We start from the raw sequence: 23,274 nt of genomic DNA, 5'->3' as shown, positions 1-23,274 counted from the left end.
CGACTTTCAAAAGGCATTTAAATAGAGAAAATGGATAGGAAGAGTTAAGAAGGCTTATTGGCCAAAATTGGTCTAAACCAGTATGCCAAATAGGTCAGCGTGGACAAGGTGGGCCGAAGGGCCTGTTTTCGTGCTGTGGAGCTCAATGGTCTGTGATTTTGGTCCTTTACAGCAGGTTATAAATATGCGCCCAATGTCTGCTATTTTCATTATTAAATTTATCTCGAAACTTAATGAATTTGATGAAGGAATGATTTACAGGGAGGCCAGACACACAGTGGAGAAGGAATGGGAAAAGAAGGTTGTGGTAATAGATGAGGATGGATCACATTGGGCTGTGTGGCCTATTTCTGGACTGTCCATTCCCCTGTAATACTATGTGCAAATTACAGACACAGAGATTGCTTCTCCAGCACAGGTACTGAATGCACAGTGTAGAGGTGGCTTCCCACCATCACTCAACTCTCCTCTTCATTCACTTTCCCCTCACTCCCCAACCCATCCTCTCCTCCCTTCTCTCCCCCATCACTACCTCCTTCACCCTCTCCTACCGTCATGCCTCATTCCCTACTCACTCCCAGCTTACTCCCTTCTTCATCATACTCTCACTCTCTCTCTCTCTCTCTCTCTCCGCTCTTTCCTTTTCTTCCCACACAATATTGTCCTCACTGCTGCTCCCTCCCCTCTCTCTCGGTACCTCCTCCCTCAAACCCCTCCCGACTCCACTCATCTTTCCCTCTTGGCATAGGCTTAAGGCGAGAGGGGAGAGATTTAAGAGGGTCCTCAGGGACAACCTTTTCACTCAGAGGGTAGTCCACATCCCTAGCTAGAGAACAATGATACACTTATGACTAAATGGGACTCGCCCAGCATAGCAACTTAGTCAACAAGGCCAAGGTGGGCTGAAGGTTATTTTCTGCGCTGCACAGCTCCATGAGTTTATGACTCTGTTTCCCTCATTCTCTCCCCCCCCCCCCCCCCCCTTCCCTCACCCCCACCCCCCCACACTCCTCCCCCTCCTATTCCCCTGTCCCCACACTCACTACCTCTAGCAGAATGCAGAGAGGAGAGCTCAGGGAGGTGGCCCAGTCTCAGCAGCATCTTGTGCAGAACAGTTCATGCAATTACAGGGGCACAATGGAGAAGCTGGTGGAGCTGTTGTCTTATCGCGCCAGAGACCCAGGTTCGATCCTGGCCTCGGACGCTATCTGTGTGGAATGAACGGGCGATCGATGGTCGGGGTGGACTGGGTGGGCCTTAAGGGCTAGTTTCCGAGCTGTATCTTTCAATCGATTAATCAATGACGCGACCTTATACACTGACTCCTTCCTCTTCTGCCAAAGCCATGAAGCTTACACTTGTTGTGTGTTAACGGACAGTTTAACGGGGCCTTTCAGGTAACAAGCACGTCTGATACTGTGTGCTGACAATTCACAATTAGACAATTCACAACATTCAAGTGATCTGAGAGGAGGGCATGCTGATGATGAAGGATAGGACGAGAATAGGACAGAGCAGATGGATAGAATGGCCTGCTTCTCTGTGCTCGAAACAGAGCAGTTCCAGATATAACCATGCTCACCAACTCTAAGCCCACATTTTGCTCTGTGCTGGTATTAACTTGTCAAAGACTCTGTGCCTGAGGTGAAGTTGTGATCCCGGCCTTGGTTCCTGCTCTGTGCACCTCACTAGGAGTTGTTCGCCATCAGACTGTGGTTCCACATTTCAGTTTCTTTCGGCTGCACGGTGGCTGAGTATGAATAGCTCTTGCGTCTAAAGGTTGCAAACATTATTGTTAGAGGCACAAGGAAATGTAGTTGCCGAAATCTTGAGCAAAACACAAAGTGCTGGAGGAACTCAGCGGGTCAGGCAGCACCTGTTTCGGGTCGGGCAACATAACTATTAGATGAGTGCCCAAAAAGGTCAAACAATTTAAAATTAAACTCTTCATCCTTTCCTGCAACACAGAGAGGGCCCTTCACTCTTCCAGGTCTGTACTAGCTCTTTGAGTAATCCCACTCTACCATTCCACTTATTTACCTCCCACACACTCACATCCTCCATCCTGATTCTCCTGCTGTCCTCCTACACTAGGGGTAGCTTACAGAGGCCCCTTAACCCATGACTTGGTAATGTGGGGGAAACCAGGGCACCCGGGTGGAACCCACATGGTCACAGAGAGAATGTGCAAATTACACGATCCCCCACACACATCTCAAATTCTTCAATAGTGGATTGTAAATGCCTTCAACTTCCCACCTTGCAGTGGTTTTTATCAACTATTTATGAACACAGGCAGTCTGCAACTGCTTAATGCCTTTAATTAGGAGAAACATCCCAAGGTGCAGGAAAAGCCGGGCTTTGAACTTAGTAGAAGGAGATTGATGGGCAGTAAACGGAGGTTGGTTAAAGTGGTTTAAATAAGAAAGAGTGGTGAAGAGTCACAGGCTATTTCCTAAATGAGAGGTTTGCCTTATCATAAGAGACTATACACATCTGGTCCGCATTCCTTAGAGTTTAGAGGAATGAGAGATGACCTTATTGAAACATAGATCGTACAAAGTTGTAGATATTGTGATGTTTTCAGTCATGGGAGAATCTTCTTTGAGGGGAAGGAATTAAGAGTTTAACATGAAATCTCTCAACTCGGAGGGTGGCAAATCCATGGAATTTTCTGCCACAGAGGATGGTGGGAGGCTGGAAGATTGGATGTTTTTAAAGTGGAGGTCATTACCATTTTGAACGATTGGGACTTGAGGGCAATAGGAAACTGGCAGAGGGGAGGGGAGTTGAGATCAGCGTAGATCAGCTACAATTACATTGATGGGTGGGACAGGCATGAGGGGCCGAATGGCCTGCTCCTGTTGTCTTGTGCACATTAGAGAGGGATGTGTGGAGTTGAGTCAGAGGATGAAAAAGTAAGGATGTGGAAAGGTGAGGTCACAAAAAGAGGGAAGGATAGAACATGGTGGATCGAAATACGAGAGGAAAATATGTTGTTGTAAATCTGGGAGTCAATAAAACATAGTATATCAGAGCTCCACATAATGGGTGAGGTTCTGTGTATGTCGTGGACTCATAGACTTGCACCACAGAAAGAAGACCTTAGACCCTTCTTTTCCATGCTGACCCAATTTACATACTGTCTTAGTTACATTTGCCTGTATTTAGTGATTTCCCTCTAAACCCTTCTTATCGTTAAGTCAGTCCATATGTGTTTTAAAAGTGACACTTGTATCTACTGCTATAGCTTCCCCAGGCAGCTTGTTAACGTCCAATTGAAAAAGATGCCTCAGAGGTCCCTCTTAAATCACTGCCCTCACGACTTATGTTTACGCCCACCAGTTTTAGAATCCTCTACCATGAGAGAAAAAGACTATGAGCGTCACTTTATCCAACAAATCTGCAAGCCCATGAAACATCTTGTTCAATCTCTTCCAATTTAATAGCTGGGCGATCAAAACTGCACACAGTACTCCAACTACATCCTTAGCTAATACTACATGTAACTAATCAGAACCTGAGTCTGAACTTCCAAGACTCGTGTGATGCCACATGCCTCCCCTGTATAAAGCTCAGATGCTGATCTGGTCTGCCTTCAAATAACAGGCGGCACAGTGGCGCAGCGGTAGAGTTGCTGCCTTACCGCACCAGAGACCCGGTTTCGATCCTAATGACTGTGAACTCTACCTCCCACTTCGGAAAGAGAACTCGTAACGCAAGCAGGTTCTTACCTTCTGAGAAGGCTTCAGTAAAAATTGTAATCAAAGTATCATTGTACAAATACACGCACGTGCAATGTGACACAACGATTGAATTGTATTGTATTGTATCTCCAAAACCAAAAATCTAAACAAAACTAAACTGAACTCTACCTCCCACTTCGGAAAGAGAACTCGTAACGCAAGCAGGTTCTTACCTTCTGAGAAGGATAATCAAAGTAATCACAAAGACCACGAACACAACGAGGAGCACCAGTCCCAGCACTGCGGATAACAAAGAAACAAGAGGAGTCAGACACACTCCTAACTGGGCAAAGTGTGATGACATAATGTAAAGCAGACCTGATAATCCTGCAAGCTATTGGTGGTCCATGCAGAGTAGCGAAGGTTCAGGGGAGATCTTGAATGGGTGAACCCCACTACAGGAAGGATGTCTATGTGCAGTGCTGGTTGCCCAGCTATAAGAAGGGATATCATTAAGTTGGAAAGGATATAAGAGGGATTCACCAGGATGTTACTTGGGCTTGTGGGCTTGGGATATAGGGAGAGGTTGCATAGGTTGGAGTTTTGTTCTTTGGAACGTCGGAGGCTGAGTGAGGGGTGACCTTATAGAGGTGTACATGATCATGAGGTACATGGATAAAGTGAATGCTCACAGTCTTTTCCCCAGCTCTTTGACTACGCCTAAACTAACAGTGTGTGGACTGCCAGCTGCCTCAACCCCATGCCCCCTCACAGAGCGACAGAGAGAGGGCACAGTATGGATTGCAGGGGAAGGGAGATTGGCCGTCTGCAAGCCCTGGTTTCAGTTAAATTTCAACTGTTTAATCTGAAGGGTGGCAACTCAACCATTGCAGCACCCAATAGCCATAGAGCACAGAAACAGGCCCTTCGGCCCACCTTGCCCATGCCAACCAAGCTGGCATACTGGGCTGGCCCTATATGGCTCGCATTTTATTTGGCCCATATCCTTCTAAACCCTTCCTATCCATATACCCCTGGCAGCTCATTCCAGATATTCTCTGAATGAAAAAGTTGCCCCTGAACTCCCTCTGAAATCTCTCCCCTCTCACCTTAAGCCTATGCCCTCTGGTTTTAAAATCCACTACCATGGGAAAAAGACTGTGAGTGTTCATTTTATCCATGCCTGTCGTGATCTTGTACACCTCAATAAGGTCACATCAGCCACAGTGTATCCAACCTATCTGTAACTAAAGCTTGTACCCCCAGGTAACATCCTGGTGAATCTTTTCCACTACTTCCTGACACCGCTCCTATCGCTGGGCGAACAGAACTTCACATTATTTTTCGATTACAAACCTGATTTCCAAGAACGTAAAGGTTTTTCCGAGGAAAAAACTCACCCCAGTAGAGGATCCATTTGCCGAACTTTGTTTTGGCCCTCTCTGTCTCAGGTTTGTCGTAAACCTGTGTTGGCTGTGATGAGGAGACATCCGTCTCGATTAAGGTGGGTGAAAAGAACCTTGCTTCCCGAGCTGTTGTTTTTGAGCTCGGCTTTGATGAGACCTCAGAGCTGAATGCAGGGATGATACTCGGGCTTGTGGGACCCAGGTCCGTGGACGTAATTTCTGTCATGGAGGTCGTGGGCCAAATTAATGGCTCGCAGGCATTCCTCTTCTGGGAATCTGGAAAAGGGACAACACTGAGGTTAGAGAGAGGAGGAAAGGAAGAGGAGGAAAGACCAGTGTGAAGAAAGGTCTCGACCTGAAACGTCACCTATTCCTTTTCTCCAGAGATGCTGCCCGACCCGCTGAGTTACTCCAACATTTTGTGTCCATATGAGGTTAGAGGTTCTACCAGATCAGAATGGTGATTCTCAATCTATCGGAGACCATTTTTTTGTTCTAACCCACTATTTAAATGTGTCGTGTGTGACTGGGAGATTTAGAATGGGAGTAGGCCACTCGGCCCCACGTTCCCACACCACCTTTCAATAAAATCCTGACTCATCCTTCAACTTCTACAGACCCTCCAACATCACCCCCACATCCAGCGACGCCTCCTTCCTTGAGGAGCTTAATCACTTCTATGGCCGCTTCGACAGAGACATCCTGAGACAGCCATCAAGGCTGTGCTACCTTCACCAACTCACCCCCCTACGACGTGTACACTCTAATGCTTCCATAATCCCCACATTCAGGGCTTCATCTGGACTGACATCTCTTCGCCTCAGTTGCCCCACGTCCTCAATGACGAAGGCTCCAAGAGGTCCAGCTGGGGGGGGGGCATCACCTCGGCATCCACCTTGGCCCCCTCCCAGCTTTGTAACAAGGAAACACAAGACAGTGCAGATGCTGGAATCTTGTGCCACAAACAAAGTGCTGGAGGAACTCAATAGGTCGGGAGGCATTTGTGCTGAGGGACTGCACACCTGGACAGTTCTGGGATACAGGATCCTTCTTCAGATTCCCGACCTAAAGGAGTCCATCCGCCATCTATAACCTCACTCCACCAAGGAACTCATTGCCTCGGAAATCCAGAGCGGCACGCCAACCACATAATTAAGGACCTTTCAGGTTCATAATCTCCGATCCTCTTGGACCCCAATACCTCTACCTGATCAGAAGTTGAAGCGTCTCTTCTTCCTGAGGAGACTAAAAGGTCCATCTGTCTCCTCAGTCTGAAAGCTATGTACCACAGATCCTCAAGATCAACTCTCTGTCTGACTATTGAACAGTTTCTCCCCCCTAAGCTAAGCGTGTCGCGGAGGTGCCATCTCCACCCCAACCTACCCCTCATTACATCCCCGTTGCACTTTTTTCCGGCGGCTGTCACTCCTCAACAACGTTTGACTCTGTATTATTATTTATTCAAATCGTAATGAGATGTAAATGCAGTTGATACTATATTCACTCTGATCATTTCTCTTATTTCCTTCATTGCAACATCTCTTCGCCTCTGCCCTACGTCCTCAATGACGAAGGCTCCAAGAGGTCCAGCTGGGGGGGGGGGGCGGGCATCACCTCAGCCAGCTTTGTAACAAGGAAACACAAGACAGTGCAGATGCTGGAATCTTGTGCCACAAACAAAGTACTGGAGGAACTCAATGGGTCGGGAGGCATTTGTGGAGGGAATGGACAGTTCTGGGTAAGGATCCTTCTTCAGTTCCCGACCTAAAATGTCATCTGCCATCTATACCTCACTCAACGCATGAAATAGGCCCTTCAACCCACAGAGTCCATGCCACCCATCGATCCCTCCTTATCACTAGTTCTATGTTATTTCACTTTCGCACCGACTCTCACTTTCACATAATCAAATAATCCACCAAACCCGCCTGTTTTGAGGATGTGGGAGGAAACCAGAGCAAGCGGAGGAAACCCACGTGGGCACAGGAAGAATGTGCAAATTCCACACAGATTGTGCCCGAGGTCAGGATTGAACCTGGGTCCCTGGCGCTGTGAGGCAGTGGCTCTACCAGTTGTACCACTGTGCTGCCATCTCTTTGCACTACCTGTTGCATCTGTGTATGGCTCGATTGTTCTCTGGTGTGTGTGGTATGATTTGACTGGGTAGTACAGAAAGTTGATCAGATCAGCCTTTAAATAACTTTTTTTTGCAGTTGAGTTTGTTGGTGGAAAAAACCCTTCATGAAGGAGCTGCTCCTGAAATCTGTTTTTAGATGAGGGCGACAGATCGTCAGGATGAGGAGGGACGTGCTCGTGAGAGGAACTGGTGAGTGGTGGATGAGGACTGACCTGGATTACTAGTGAATCAGCAACAAACAGGAAGTACATGGAGTGGGGGCTGTTGAACGATGATAAGAGTGACCTGCTGAGTATTCAAGTGAGAAGAGGAAAAAGCAGAGGAAGAGTCTTCTGTCAACAGGCCTCGCGCAGCAATCCATCTCAACTTCCTCCCTGATAACCATCGCAATTCAGGAAAGAAGGAGTGGGGCTCGGTGGAGAAATCAGCTGAGGTCAGTACTTTGTGAGGGACAAACTCTCATCCCGTTTATAACAAGGGTGGCCAGATGGTCAAGCACTCCCATTACCCAGAGCTTCCTGGAAGCAACAATCCATCCAGCCAGGAGCCACGGCATACACACAGGCCCTTCGGCCCAATTTGGCCATACTGACCAAAGCAGCATACTGGGCTTGTTCCATTTTCCTGCATTTGACCCATATCCCTCTAAACTCTTCCTATCCATATATCTGTCCAAACGTCTTATGAAAGTCATCATTGTATCTGTTTCTTTAGCTTCCTCAGGCAGCTCATTCCAGATACAGGGCAGCACAGTGGCACAGCAGTAGAGTTGCTGCCTGACTACAGGTTTGATCCTGACTATGGATGCTGTCTGTACGGAGCTAATCTTGGCTTTAAGAACCAATCCGGCAGTCCCTGGCCAAAGAGTGCAGCACAGCAGGCTCTGTTTGCCAGCAGTGAAGGGCAACGTGAAGACGACACAGGGATTATGACGGAGGCAGGAGGAACTGTAGATGCTGGTTCACGAAAGAGGACACAAAGTGCTGGAGTACCTAAGGGGTCAGGCAGCATCTCTGGATAAGTGACGTTTTGGGTCGGGACCCTTTTTCAGATTAATTGGTGTGGGGGTGGGGGTGGGGGTGGGGCGGAAAGTTAGGAGGGGCAGGACAAAAGCTGGGAAGTAATAGGTGGATACAGACAAGGGTGGATTCTAATAGGCAGGTGATTGGACAAAGGTCAGAGATGAAAATACAGGTGTGAGACACAAGGATTGAAGAGTTACAAAATGTGAAGCTAGAGGAAGGAATATTTGATACAATAGAACTGTATTTGTCTCAGGAGGGAAATTGGTGGCAGGACAGAGGAAAATGGATGTGAATTCAGGTGGGGCACAGAGCAGAGTCACCCCGTTGGATATGAACCTTGTCGTGGTCGGGGAGCTTGTGTGTCTCAGTGACCCCTAGAGCTATGCCAGCGGGAGATTCATCTCCTGTTAGGGTCTCCCATGCAGGACAGGTCAAAGGGTAGAGGCTAGACGAAGAGCGATCCATTGGTCCTCCAGGTTGGAGGTTGAGCACAGGGCTAACAACCCTGTCTCGTAAAACAAATATGTTACGGAAACAGCGACTGAAGGAATCAACAAGGAGTGGAGGACCTTCGTTGCTGCCCTACATGCCAGGAGGCATAATAGGCAGTAAGTAACAGAGGAGAGAGGAGGAGAACAGAAATGGAGGGCGGAGAAGGTGGGGGAGGAAAGCGTGATGGATAGGTGACGTTTTGGGTGCGGACAATTGTGGAGAGTGGTGTCCCGTTCTCATTACCATTCTGAAGGAAGCAAAAGGCATCATACTCCAAGTTCGTGCTTTCTTTCCAGACCACCACTCCTGTTTTGTTCTGTCCGCACAAATGCTTTGGAGTGATTCTCGGAATGACAACAAAACCGTCTTTCACCCAACCGTACCTGGACAGAAAGGTGATCATTAGAGGCCGGGGCAGCAGGGAGGCGAGAGCAGCGAGGGGGTGTCCGTGGGGAGCGAGTCGTCGCTGGTATTCCCAGTGAATCAGTGATGTCCGCACTTCATCCCTATATCCCATGCTGAGGGAGCGTGGCACTGTGGGAGGGGCAGTACTGAGGGAGCCCCGCACTGTGGGAGGGGCGATATTGAGGGAGCCTCGCACTGTGGGAGGGGCGATATTGAGGGAGCCCCGCACTGTGGGAGGGGCGGTACTGAGGGAGCACTGCACTGTGGGAGGGGCGGTATTGAGGGGGCACCGCACTGGGGGAGGGGCGGTATTGAGGGAGCCCCGCACTGTGGGAGGGGCGGGATTGAGGGAGCACCGCACTGTGGGAGGGGCGGGATTGAGGGAGCCCCACTGTGGGAGGGGCGATATTGAGGGAGCACTGCACTGTGGGAGGGGCGGGATTGAGGGAGCCCCGCACTGTGGGAGGGGCGGGATTGAGGGAGCCCCGCACTGTGGGAGGGGCGGGATTGAGGGAGCACCCGCACTGTGGGAGGGGCGGGATTGAGGGAGCCCCGCACTGTGGGAGGGGCGGGATTGAGGGAGCACTGCACTGTGGGAGGGGCGGTTTAATTGCACTCACCTGCACTTTTCAAATCCTTCCTTGTGTGCGCGCTTCATCTGTGCCTCTGTCGCCAGCTCCGCATCAAAGAGACTACAGGCGTCGTATGCTTGCGACAGGGTCAGATTGTAGCCGTTGTTCCGGCTGATGTGGAAAATACCCCAGACCCGGCAGTCATCGTAGGTCATGTCTGTAACACAGAGAGGATGCCTGGACCTGTCAGAGATACACACCTGCGATCCTCACAGCCGAGCTGTACAGCTCTCAGGACCCCTCCCTCCCAACATCACACACAAGCTGAGTGAGGGTCACTGAGTCATCTGGCACAGAAACAGGACCTTTGGCCCATCATGTCCCTGCTTACCTACACAAATGCTTTTACCAGCACTCGGTCTGTAATATTCTCTGCCGCGGCAATTTAAATAATCCTCTACACACTTCTTCAATGTTGTGAGAGTTTCTCTCTCCACCGCTACCTCAGGCGGTGAGTTCCAGAGAGCAACCATTTTCTGGGTGAGAAAGTGCTTTGTCTCCATCACCCTAAACCATGTCTTCTAGTTTTAGACATCTCTGCCATGAGGAACAGTTTCCGGCTGTACTTTGTCTTCTAATCGTCAGTACCTCTATCAGCCTCCGCCACTCCAGGGAGAACAGTCTCAGACTACAGTCTCTCCCCATAACTGAAATAGACAATAGGTGCAGGAATAGGCCATTCGATGTGATCATGGCTGATCAGTCACAATCACTACCCCTTTCCTGCCTTCTCCCCATATTCCTTGACTCCACTATCTTTAAGAGCTCTATCTAACTCTCTCTTGAAAGCATCCAGAGAACCGGCCTCCACCACCCTCTGAGGCAGAGAATTGTACAGTCCCAGGCAATATCCTGGTGAATCTCCTCTCCAATGCAATCACACACTTCCCACGAGGTTTCGACCACAACTGCTGAGCTGGTGCAGCCGGGTTCGATCCTGACCTCAGGTGCTGTCTGTGTGGTGTTTGCACATTCTGTCAGTGACTTTAGACCAGGGATACAGCGTGGAAACTCACCCCTTGGCCCACCAGGTCCAAGCGACCAACAATCACCCATAGACTAGTTCTATCCTCCACACTAGATACAATTTACAATTTTACCAAATCCAAGTAAGGTACAAACTTACAGGTTTTTGGAGTGTTGGAGGAAACTCTGGAGCACCCAGAGTAAAGCCACGCGGTGACGGGGAGCACGTACGAATACCATACAGACAGCACCCGGAGTCAGGATCGAAGCTAGGTCTCTGGCTCTGTTAATGCAGCAACTCTACCACTGTGCCACTGTGACCACATGGGTTTCCTCCTGGTGCTCTGGTTTCCTGCCACCCACATCCCAAAGACATGTGGGTGTCTGGTGAATTGGCCTCAGTAAATTGCCCCTAATATGTAGGGAGTGGATGCAGAAGTGGGATAACGTAGAACTAGTGATCGACACAAAATACTGGAGTAACACAACAGGACTAGTGATAATGGGTGATCAATGGTTGGCTTTGACTCAGTGGGCCAATGGGCCTGTTTCCATGCAGTATCTTTCAATCAATCAAATCGCACACAGTACTCCAACTAGAGGCTCACCAGTATTAATATTTTCTCAGTTACCACCTGCTGATCAAAGCTCACCTGCCTTAGCCAGATTCCTTGCATTAATATGAACACAATTTAGCCTTGCATTCCTCCCATGTGCCTGCTTACTGAGATTACATCTATTTTCTATTATATTTGACTACACCTATACCTCCCATTCAACCATGAACCATGAATCTGTTCCCATTCCCTGCCAAATTAGTTTAAGCCCTTCCCTACCGAGGAAGCACATCATCCTGTGGAGATGTTGGTCCCATCCCGCTTCAGCTGTTCCTGCCCGGCTTTACAGGTCCCACTCTGGACGGTAGCACCAGGAATGAAGAAGACCAGCAGACTTTGCCCGGTCTATCACAGTTAATGACCTCACCACCACACTCTCATTTCACTGCAACCAACGGGAAGGAGCCTGAAATTTGTGGCCACCAGTTTCAAGAACAGCTTCTTAACAGCAACGTACGAGCTCTTGAACGTTGCACAATATTAGCCTCAGCAGCGATGATTTCTATAGATTGTGTCTTTGGTTGCTCTGCAGTATTGGTTTTTCACTACAGTATTATGATTACCTGGTATTGCATTGATAATTTATTGTATTATTATTGATTATTCTATATTTATCTGTGTGCTATTGTGTTTACAGGCCTGTTGAACTCTGGCAGGTAAGAATTGTATTGTTCCAATGTCTGCACATACGGCAATTAAACTCTTTTGACTTTCCTCGTAAGTAGTACCAGCGATCCAGGAATCAGAAACCTTCCCTTCAGATGTTCATTCAGCTGATCTATCCTCCTGTTCTCAAACTCACTCACACCACAGGCAGTAGAGTCCTGAACTATTTTGAATCCTCACATATAAGGAACCACGACAAACTATTTGCATTTATATAGTGTCTTTATCCTTTACCAATCATCGCTGGCATTTCACAGATGTGATCTCCAATCTAAGATTACCGCTGATCCATGAAAGCCCAGAGGGCAGGACAATGTAATAGGGAGCAGAGCAGGGGCTGGGTTTTGTCCTCATGGGGACAAACCTCAGGGGAGGAATACGGACAACGTTCCAGACCGGGGTCTCTCCTCAGGGGACTGTCCATTCCCTCGCAGATGCTGCCTGACCTACTGAGTTCCTCCAGCTGGTTGTTTCTTTGCTCCAGATCTGCAGTCTCTTGTGAATCCAGCAAACCTTAGCGTGCTGGTTTTGATGACAGAATTCAGAATGTTATTATTCACGCCAGGGTTCAACAGCTCTGCCTCTTACACCGACTCTCCAGACAGATGCTCCACTCCAGACAGTGATCTGAATCTCTGTGCTGGTTGGCATGTGGGACTGGGTGAAGAGCAGGGATGTTTGTGTGTGATGCTCGGGTCTTCTGCCTCCTACCGTGCTCTCTGCAAGCTGCCTGCCGGACCTTGGCCCTGTACCTTGCAAACCTGCATGGACCTCAACATCTGCCTGCTCAACCCCATCCCCAAAGGTTGATGAGGAGAAAGCTGTAGCCATTGCAGATATAGATTTCAGCAAGTCATTTGACCAGGTAGGCTGCTCTGGAAGGTTAGATCGCATGGGATCCGAAGGGAGATAGCTGAATAGATAGAAAATTGGCTCCATGGAAGAAAGCAGTAGAGTGATGGTGAAGAGTTGTTCGGACTGGAGGCCTGTGACTAGTGGCGTGCTTCAGTATTCAGTGCTGAGCCTATTGATGTTTGTCATCTATAGCAATGATTTGGATGGGATTATTAGCAGGTCACATGGCATTATTAGCAGGTCTGCCGATGACACAAAAGTGGATGGTATTATGGGTGGTAAAGATGGTTGTCAAAAATTGCAGCAGGATCTTGATCAATTGGCCAGGTGGCCTGAGGAATTGTTGATAGAATTTAATTCAGAGATTTGTGAGGTGTCGTATTTTGGGAAGTCTAACCAGGGCAGGACCTACACGATGAGTGGTAGGGCTCTGGGGAATTTTGTAGAGCAGAGGGATCTAGGAGTGCAGGTACATAGTTCCTTGAAAATAGTGCCACAGTTATATAGGGTGGGCATAAAAGGGTTTTGGCATATTGGCCTTCATCATTCAGAGTATTGAGTATAGAAGTTGGAAGGTCTTGTTACAGTTATATAAGACATTGGTGAGTATTGTGTTCAGATTTTGTCACCATTCTTTAGGAAAGATGTCGTCAAGCTGGAAAGGATGCAGATAAGATTTACAAGAATGTTGCCAGGAATTGAAGGCCGGAGCTATACAGAGAGATATATATATTTAGAGGTTGAGCAGGCTTGGACTCTATTCCTTGGAGCACAGAAGGATGAGGGATGATCTTATAGATGTCTACAAAATTATTAGAGGAATAGATCGGGTAAATTCACAGTCTTTTGCCCAGAGTAGAGGAATTGGGAATTGGTTTAAAGTGTGGGGGGAAAGATTTAATGGGAACCTAAAGGGTAACTTTTTTACACAAGGGGTGGTGGGTGTGTGGAAGAGCTGCTAGAGGAGGTAATTGAAGCTGGTACTAATGCAATGTTAAAAAAAACATTTGGACAGGTACATGGATTGGATAGATTAAGAGGAATATGAGCCACACGCAGGCAGGTGGGATGGGATCAAGTTCTAACCACTCTTATCTCTTACATCTCTTAGATTAAGCAAACAATGGAGGCAGGGATGAGCATAGATGATGGAGCATGTTGGTCAGCATGGGCAGGTTAGGCTGAAGGGCCTGTTTTCATGGTGTATTACTCTATGATTCAAAAGATCCAATCAGGTCTGATACACCTGTTGTGATTCTCTGAGGTTAAGAACCATATCAGAATTCTTCAGTGCAGGAACAGGCTCACCACAAACCTAAGCCAGAAAGATATTCCTTATCTCAGTCAGTCAGGCTTGGAGGGAGAGGGTTCAGGAGGAAGTTAAAACCGTCTGTATTCAACTGTTGCTTGCTGCCTGATCTCTGTGGTGACGACATCATGCAGCATGAGACAGGACCATGTCCTAACCACTCTTATCTCTTGCATCCTCTTTGATTAAGCAAACAATGGAGGCAGGGATGTGAACTAACCGCCTCATCGCATGTGGGTTTGTGCCCTGTTCCCTGTTTGAGTATCAGTTTAACCCTCATTACCTTGGTTACACTTCCTGCATTATTAAACACCAACAATTAGCACTTGGATACTTGCTTGGTTCTTCTTTCATTTCCTTTATTTCTTCAGAATCTATCTGCGTCTGTGAATGTTATTACACACTCCTCTGTGTCTCCACACATAATTGGCTTCATGCAAGGAAGCAGATGGTGGTGGAAGGTTTTGTTTCTCAGATGGGAGGTCATTGCCTACTGGTGTGCCTCTGGGATTGGTGCTGGGCCCATTGATGTTTGAGGTTTCCATCAACGATTTAGATCAAAAATTGCAAGGCATGATTAATAAGTGTGCTGACGACACTGAACGGGGTGGTATCATAGACAGAGAAGAAGGTTATTAAAATTTACTGCAGGATCTTAATCAGCCAGGCAGGTGGGCTGAAGAATGGCGAATAGAGTTCAATGTACAGAGGTGTGAGTTTGGTGCATTTTGGGATGTCAAACCAGGGCAGGACCTTCACAGTTTCCCAGTGAATGGCAGGGTTGTAGAGCAGAGGGATCTAGTACTGGTGCACAGTTCCCTGAAAGTGGCGACTCAGGTGGATAGGGCGGTAAAGAGGGTTTTTGGTACATTGGCCATCAGTCAGGGCATTATGTATAGAAGCTGGTACATCAGTCGTACAAGGCGTTGTTGAGGCCAAATTTGAAGTATTGTGTTCAGTTTTGGTTACCTAGCTCTTGGAAGGATATCATTAAGTTGTAAAGAGTGCTGAGAAGATTTACAAGGATGTTGCCAGGACTCGAGGGTGTGAGCTATAGGGAGATTGGGGATACTAGGACTTTATTCCTTGGAAGGCTAAGGGGTGATCTTACAGAGATCATGAAAGGATTGACAGGATGGATGTACAGAATCTTTTACTCAGGGTAGGAGAATCATAATCAGAGGACATGGGTTTAAGGTCAGAGGGGAACCTGAGGGACAACTTTCACAGGCAGAGGGTGGTGGGTATAGGGAATGAGCTGCCAGAGGAGGTAGTTGAGAGAGATACAATTACAGCATTTAAAAGACAATTGGACAGGTACATGGACAGGAAAGGTTTAGACTCATTTGGACAAAATCCTCAGGGTCTCAGACTTGCTCTTCGTTAACCTCGAGTTTGACCAAATTCCATTTTGTTCCCAATGATCTAACTCATCTCACCAAACTCCCGTGGAGGCCACTTGGTCCATCTCAGCTGTGCTGGTTCTTTCAAAGATCTCGCCAGGTACAGAATCCCAGAACAGTTACCAGTACAGAGACAGCCAATGGATATGCAAGATTTAGAGGGATCTGAGCCAAATGCCAAACAATGGTCGGCATGGACAAGGTGGGCCGAAGGGCCTGTTTCCGTACAGGCTCTATCTGGGGAGGGAAATGGACAAGCATTGCAAATGGACAAGACGACTGCAGCTTTTGCAGTTCCTTGTGCCTCCAAATATTTAGCCAGTTCCCTTTTAACAGCTCACTTTCCTCACTCAGCACTGCAAAAACTGCCCCTCCCATCAATTCCCCTTTGTTTCCACTGATCTTTCAGGCAGTACAAGCCAGATCACAGACACTCATAGTGTGATGGGAACCAGGGGTTGGGAGTTCAATGTTATCACACAGAGGAGATTGGTGTTCAATGTGAAAAAGGCAGTCGGAGACAATGGGAACTCTTCAGGTTTCCAGGCGTTTTGTCTTGATCTTCCAACCTATCTCATTGTGCCCCTTGAACTTTTTAAATCTGCGCCTCTCTGTAGCTATAATGCGGCAACACTACATTTTGCACTCTGGTATTTTTTGCTTTGCATTACCCGTTGTAGTTGTGCATTGCTCGATTGTACTCATATAAGGTGTGATTTGAGCATATTGCATGTTTTTCACAGTATCTCGGTACAGGTGAGAATAATAAACCAATTCTAATATCTAATATTAGAGGGTGGCACAGTGGCGCAGTGGCAGAGTTGCTGCCTTACAGCGTCAGAGACCCAGGTTCGATCCTGACTACGGGTGCTGTCTGTACGAAGTTTATACATTCTCCCCATGACCTGCGTGGATTTTCTCCGGGAGCTCAGGTTTCCTCCCACACTCCAAAGACGTACAGATTTGTAGGCTAATTGGCTTTGGTATAATTGTAAATTGTTGCTAGTGTGTGTAGGATAGTGTTAGTGTGCGGGGATTGCTATCGCCGCGAACTCGGTGGGCTGAAGGGACTGTTTCTGTGCTGTATCTCTAAACTAAACATAAGTGAATGTAAAGCCCAAACTACAAAATAGTTGGAAAAACTCTCTGGTTCATCACTGTCCTTCAGGACATTCATGATAAAGGTTCAAGGCAAATATGAATGTGCAATAAATGCTGGCCTTGCACACCACACCCAGGTTCTCAACTGCTTCAACCCTTTCTCACATCCTCTACACACTGACTCACACTTCAGCTCCTGTGGTTCTGACACATCTGCAGTTCTGAGGAAGAAGTGACTGTGGTTGGAGTCATACAGTCATAGTCATACAGGACGGAACCATGCCCTTTGATTCAACTCGTCCATGCCGACCATCATTCCCGCCTAAGATAGTTGCCCAATATCCTTCTAGATTGCCCAAGCAGTAGCTAATCCCAGTTTTCCAATCCATTAAAAAATAATGCTCATATGTTAAGACTGTTCAAATCTCGTTGTCCTTGGAAGGTCCATCATCCCGCAACATCCCATCACACTGGCCCTGCCCTTCCCCCCTCTAAGCTCTCCTGTCTTTTCCAAATTCCTCCCCCACCCCTTCACCCACTGTGCCAACTGCTCCTTCAGATGTCAATGTCTCACTCTAGCATTCATTCTCTAATGCTTCTACAAATCCATGTCATCACCTTGCTAGCAATCAATCCAATTTGTAGGAAAGAACTGCAGATGCTTGTTTATATCGAAGGTAGACACAAAATGCTGGAGTAACTCAACGGGACAGGCAGCATCTCTGGAGAGAAGGAATGGGTGACAATTTCGGGTTGAGACCCTTCTTCAGACTTATGTTTTGGGTCGAGACCCTTTTTTCAGTCTGAAGAAGTGTCTCGACTCAAAACGTCACCCATTCCTTCTCTCCAGAGATGCTGCCTGTCTTGCTGAGTTATTCCAGCATTTTGTGTCTAATCATAGAAACATAGAAATTAGGTGCAGGAGTAGGCCATTCGGCCCTTCGAGACTGCACCGCCATTCAATATGATCATGGCTGATCATCCAACTCAGTATCCCGTACCTGCCTTCTCTCCATACCCTCTGATCCCCTTAGCCACAAGGGCCACATCTAACTCCCTCTTAAATATAGCCAATGAACTGGCCTCGACTACCCTCTGTGGCAGAGAGTTCCAGAGATTCATAATAATCCTATTTATATTTAATTTTTTAGCCACACCTGTTAATATAATTTCATAAAGTGTCTCAAATCTTTTCTATTGATATGAGTGCAAATTGTTATTATGACGAGAAGAATTTGAACTGCTACAAAATAAAGATTAGCTGGTAAAGTGGCTTGCCTGAACTGTAACCAAGTATCTGATTTTGAGATCAGATGGGGGTTTCCAGACACTACCAACTAGAAGTAGCAAATCATAGAGTCAGCGTTTATCTACCATATACCACGTCGGAATCGAGAACAAAACCCCCCAAGTAAAGTGGATAACAACCTCAAGCCATGCTGTATGTCTCTGTGCCTGCGTTACGTTTAATTCATATTCAGTAAAGTTAACAGGGGAAATCACTCTTTGCTGTTAGCATTCAGAGATCACACACTGCACCTTATAGCCAGTGCTTCACTTTGTTGGGTCGTTTCTTTTTCAACTCTTCCTTGTGTTGTTGCTCCTTCTCTTTGGCCAGCTGTGCTGGAACCGACTGCTTTGTCTGGGACATTATTGGTGATCCGACATGTTCATCCTCCACAACGTGATGCAGGTGGTCACGTTTCTTGCAGGACATCGTATGTCAACGTGAAGAGTGGGTGTAACATGGTAGGGCCCAATGTCCTCCCCACAGTTACTATCACAGAAGAAACTAAGGCTTTGTTCTTCACCAAGCTCCGAGACCCAGATCTCCGTACCTCCCTTTGCAACTGGATCCGTAACTGCTCCATTAGCACGCCTCAATCAGTGTGGATCGGTAACAAAATCTCCTCCTCACTGACCATCTACACAGGAGCACCTCAAGGTTGCAAGCGCAGCCCCCCTGTTCTATTCGCTATACACCCATTACTGTACGCATGTCAGTGTTATGGAGAAAAGGCAGGAGAATGGGGTTGAGAGGAATAGATAGATCAGCCATGATTAAATGGCGGAGTAGTCTTGATGGGGCCGAACGGCCTAATTCTGCACCTATAACTTATGAGCATACGACAGTGTGCACAGCTTCAATCTACAAATCTGCTGGAGACACCACTATTGTTGTCAGAATGGTGGAGGTGAGTCAACCTCCAGGTGAGTTGTAGAACACCTGATTGAGTGGTGCCACAGCAACCTGCCGCACAACTTCAACAAGACAGGGGAAGTAATCCTTGACTTGAAAAAGGGGAAGTTGGGGGACCACGTGGCAGTTTTCACTGTTGGGGTGGTGGTGGAGAGAGTTGGCAGCTTTAAATTCCTGTACACTAACATTTCAAATGGCTATCCTGCACCCAACACATAGATGTAATCACGACAAAGACAATGCAGAAACTCTGCTTTCTTAGATGTTCAGAGATAGAGTAACTAATAAATGTCTACAGATGCACTGTAGAAAGTATCCTGACTGACTGCTTCATGGCCTGGTGCGGCAATTCCAATGTACAGGAACCCAAGAGGCTGCAGAGAGCAGTGGACTAGCCCAGCCCATTAGGGGCACAACCCTTGCTTCCTTCAAAAATATCTACACGAGGCAATGCCTCAAGAAGGCATTGATCATCATGAAGGATCCCCACTATCGGGACGTCCTCTTCTCACTGTTACCCTCGGGCAAGAGGTACAGAAGCCTGAGGTCCCATGTCACCAAGTTCAGGAATAGCTATTCACCGACAACCATCAGGTTCTTGAACTGACCTGCACAACACTAATCCGACCTTGGCAAAGGAACACAATGGAATATCTCTTGCACTATTGTGGACTTGTTTTTTCCTAATTATGTTTTTGCACTAATGTCGTGTTTTTTTTTGCAATCTACTTTCTGTTAGATATTTTATGTGCAATTTATGGATAATATGTGTATGAAATCATGAGAGGAATTGATCCAAAGAGTCTCTTACCCAGAGTGGACGAACCCAGGACCAAAGGACATAGGTTTAAGGTGAAGGGGAAAAGATTTAATAGGAATCTGAGGGGTAACATTTTCACACAAAGAGTGGTGGGTGTATGGAACGAGCTGCCAGGGGGTAGTTGAGGCTGGGACTATCCTAACGTTTAAGAAACAGTTAGATGGGTACATGGATAGGACAGGTTTAGAGGGATTTGAACCAAATGCTGGCAGGTGTGACTAGTGTAGCTGGGACATATTAGCCGGTGTGGGCAAGTTGGGCCAAAGGTCCCGTTTCCACATAGTTTCACTCTTTGACTCTAATCTATTTTTGTGTGTTGTCTGAATCTATGTCCCTGTGATGCTGCTGCAAGCAAGAATTTAATTGTCCCATATTCTACAACTATCTCTGCCTCGGTAAACCCCTGCCTACCTCTGTAATCCCCTCCAACCCCTACACCCCTGCCTACCTCTGTAATCCCCTCTTGCCTCTACAACCCTGCCCACCTCTGTAATCCCCTCCATACTCTTCACCCCTCCCTATCTCTATAACACCTTCGGCCCCTCTCGATCTCTGCAGCCCCTCCATACTCGACACCCCTCTCTGTCTCTGTAACCCCCTGCAGCCCCTACACCTTTCTCTACCTCTATAACCCCTCCTCCTCCCCCCCCCCCCCCCCCCCTAGCAGAGGGCAGCTAATAAACCGACAAGAAGTGAGAGGCAACCACAGTGCCCAACGGAAACCCTCGCAGCCACATAACTTGCAGCCAAGCTGAGGCAGCAGCGCTACCTACTACCATCTGTCTTTCTGCAGATTCTATATCCTGCAGCCTCCATCGTATCCTCAAAGAGGGGTGTCGTTTACCTCCGTCTCACAAGCTACAAGATTCTTTGCTTTCTATTACTTTGCTCTCCTGTCTCCTCCACCCCACCCCCCACCCCCGTCAAGAACCACCATCACAGAGAAGCTTTTATTTATCGAATCATCAGAGGATAGGCGGGCGATGATGAATTTTCTTCATAATTCTCCGTCTATCTCAAGCTCCAAGAATGTCACTGAATCACATTTAAAGATCATTTCTCACTGACGTCCACATTTTGCCATTTTTGTTTTTGGCGACCTAATATTTCTTTGATTAAAGCCATGTTATTTTTCATTCACTTTTCATTTTAAAAAGATCAATGGGTTTCAATAAATATAAATTGTATTAAAAATGATTCCTCAAGAGGAGAAGTGTCAGAGCCGCAACAGTGATCTCTCCTTTGTGATAACATGCATTACGAACTTGGGCTTTGCACTATTCAGTTGCCTAGTATTATGTTTATTAATTTACTGTTGATTATTATATAGTTATCTGTGCACTATTACATTAATGGGACAGTTAAGCTGAAACAAGTAAAGTTGTTGGTACATATGCCAATTAAACACTGGTGATTATTGACTAATATTACGTTCTTGATCTGCTTCATCGGGTAACAAATTGACTTACCTTTCACACTTAAAGGAGCCTGTGGCAGCACCAGAACAACCTGGGCGAGGACAATCAGAGAGAACACTCCCCACCGTGCCATGTCCAAGTCTCTACACAAAGCTCGCTGTGGGAATTCAGTGTGTGGAACCAACACCCTGGACCTTGGGAGGCAGTGACAGGGAGCTGAGTAACGCCCAGCCTCTTAAACTGTGCACTCACAACCCCGCGGGTGGGAGGAAACAGGAAATAACACATCAGCTAACTTAATGTTCAGCAGGAAAACAGCGATGGAACAAAACATCTTCATCAATTGCCCCATTTTAGAAATTAGTCGAATCTCACAGAGATTTCCAATGACAGTATTTGAGGAAAGGCGTGGATATTTTGCCATTGAGAAAGAATTTGGGCTTCAATGATGAGTTACTGTTGTAATTTGACCAGATTTACTGATCTGGAAATCAAGGGATCGTCCCCTCGTGGTTGAGTCGTACTTCGCAGTAAAGATGATGGAGGTCACTCAACCCAACCCCGGACATGATCGCAGGAGTTCCTCAGGACAGGGTTGTGAGCCTAACCATCTGCTGCTGCTCCACGAGTGACCTTCCTTCCATCACGCAGTTAGGAGTGGGGATGTCAATGATGATTGGGTTGGATTCCATTTACAGCTCCCACATGCAACATTCAGGCCCTGGCAGAGAAGTGGCAAGGAACATTTGTACCACCTTAGTGCCAGGCAATGGGCAGCACCAACATGAAAACACAAGACAATAGAAGACAACCCCTCAAGCCTGTCCCACCATTCAATATGATCACGGCTGATCCATGCTGGCCTCAACTCCTCTTCTGTGCCAATTCCCTGTCACCTTCAATTCCCCAATCTTTCACATCTTTATCTATCTCCACCTTCAAAATATGTCCCTATAGGGTGATTTCACTAAAGGTCACTGACCCCAAAATTCTCAGTGGAGGACACTCGGGGTTCACAGAAAAAAAACGCATTTTCCACAGATTCAATTTACTGTGCCAGTCACCCTCTTGGAAAAAAAAGAAGCATATTTCTGCCAAACCGGCGGAAATGAACACCTTGGTTATAAAAATATCGGGAATTATCGCGTTTGCTCGCTGAATTTACAAAAGTAAGTTATTTAGTTTTGATAAATTCAGCGAGCAAACGCGATAATCATTTACCCCCCCCCCCCCCCCCCCCCCCCATCCTTACATTAATGTCCAAGGGGTGGGGAAGACAGTCTGAGACGGCCTCCACCACACTTTCATGCAGAGAATGAAAACAATTCCCTCCCCTCCAACCCCCATCTCCTAGGTTCTGACTCAAGGGAAACAGACGCCTCTTCTGGTTTTATTCAACACCCCCTCGGCCTCCTTAGTTTGAAGCCTCACCCCAACATATAGCCTCTCCTCGTAACTATAAATATCCATCCTGGTAACAGCTCGGCTATCTGCTGCACCTCCGAGTGTTATCTCACTCTTCCTGTTGTGTGGCGACTCGACCGCTGCAGAGAGCCCTCTCTGTGACCTCTCTCACAATTCATACTGTTCTCGCATGGCTTGCCTGCTTCAGGAGACACAGTGCCTCAGCTCCCTATTTGCATTCTCATTCACCAGTTCAGCTGCAGTTAGGAACCTGTCAACCCGCATCCCAGGTAAGAACAGAAGGAAAAGGGTCAGGAAGGGGCCAAGCAGCCCCCTGAAGACCGCTGCACCATTCAACAAAACCACGGCTGATCACCCATCTCACACCCACTTTCCTGCCCTGCCCCCTTGATTCCTCTTCAGTTAGGGTATTGAGTACAGAAGCTAGGATGTTACGTTCCAGTTGTACAAGATGTTGTTGAGGCCATACTTGGAGTATTATGTTCAGTCTAGGTCACCCTGCTGTAAGAAAAAAAATATGAAGCTGGAAAGAGTACAGAGAAGATTTATAACGCTGCTGCAAGGACTCGAGGGCTTGGTTGGGCTATAGGGAGAGGTTGGGCAGTGTAGACCTTGGAGCACAAGGCGTGTGATGGGACATCTTATAGAAGTGTATATAATAATGAGGGGCATATATAGGGTAGACCATCACCAGCATTTGTGATGTCTTCT

At 47.2% G+C, this 23,274-nt stretch overlaps 1 protein-coding gene across 1 annotated transcript; it reads right to left on the bottom strand.

Annotated features, from left to right (window-relative positions):
- Nucleotides 1–1,030: 1,030 nt before the first annotated feature.
- Nucleotides 1,031–22,075, bottom strand: lyve1a (lymphatic vessel endothelial hyaluronic receptor 1a). Its single transcript, XM_055649352.1, is given in 6 exon segments — nucleotides 1,031–1,773; nucleotides 3,920–3,986; nucleotides 5,087–5,368; nucleotides 8,990–9,129; nucleotides 9,772–9,940; nucleotides 21,190–22,075. Coding segments are annotated over 6 exon segments (1,116 nt in total). The 5' UTR covers nucleotides 21,563–22,075; the 3' UTR covers nucleotides 1,031–1,688.
- Between the last annotated feature and the right edge of the window lie 1,199 nt (nucleotides 22,076–23,274).

The sequence above is a fragment of the Leucoraja erinacea genome, chromosome 18, assembly GCF_028641065.1.
Source record: "Leucoraja erinacea ecotype New England chromosome 18, Leri_hhj_1, whole genome shotgun sequence".
Lineage (NCBI taxonomy): Eukaryota > Metazoa > Chordata > Chondrichthyes > Rajiformes > Rajidae > Leucoraja > Leucoraja erinaceus.
Note: the sequence above shows the minus strand (reverse complement) of the source record. Positions and strands in the feature narration are given on the sequence as shown.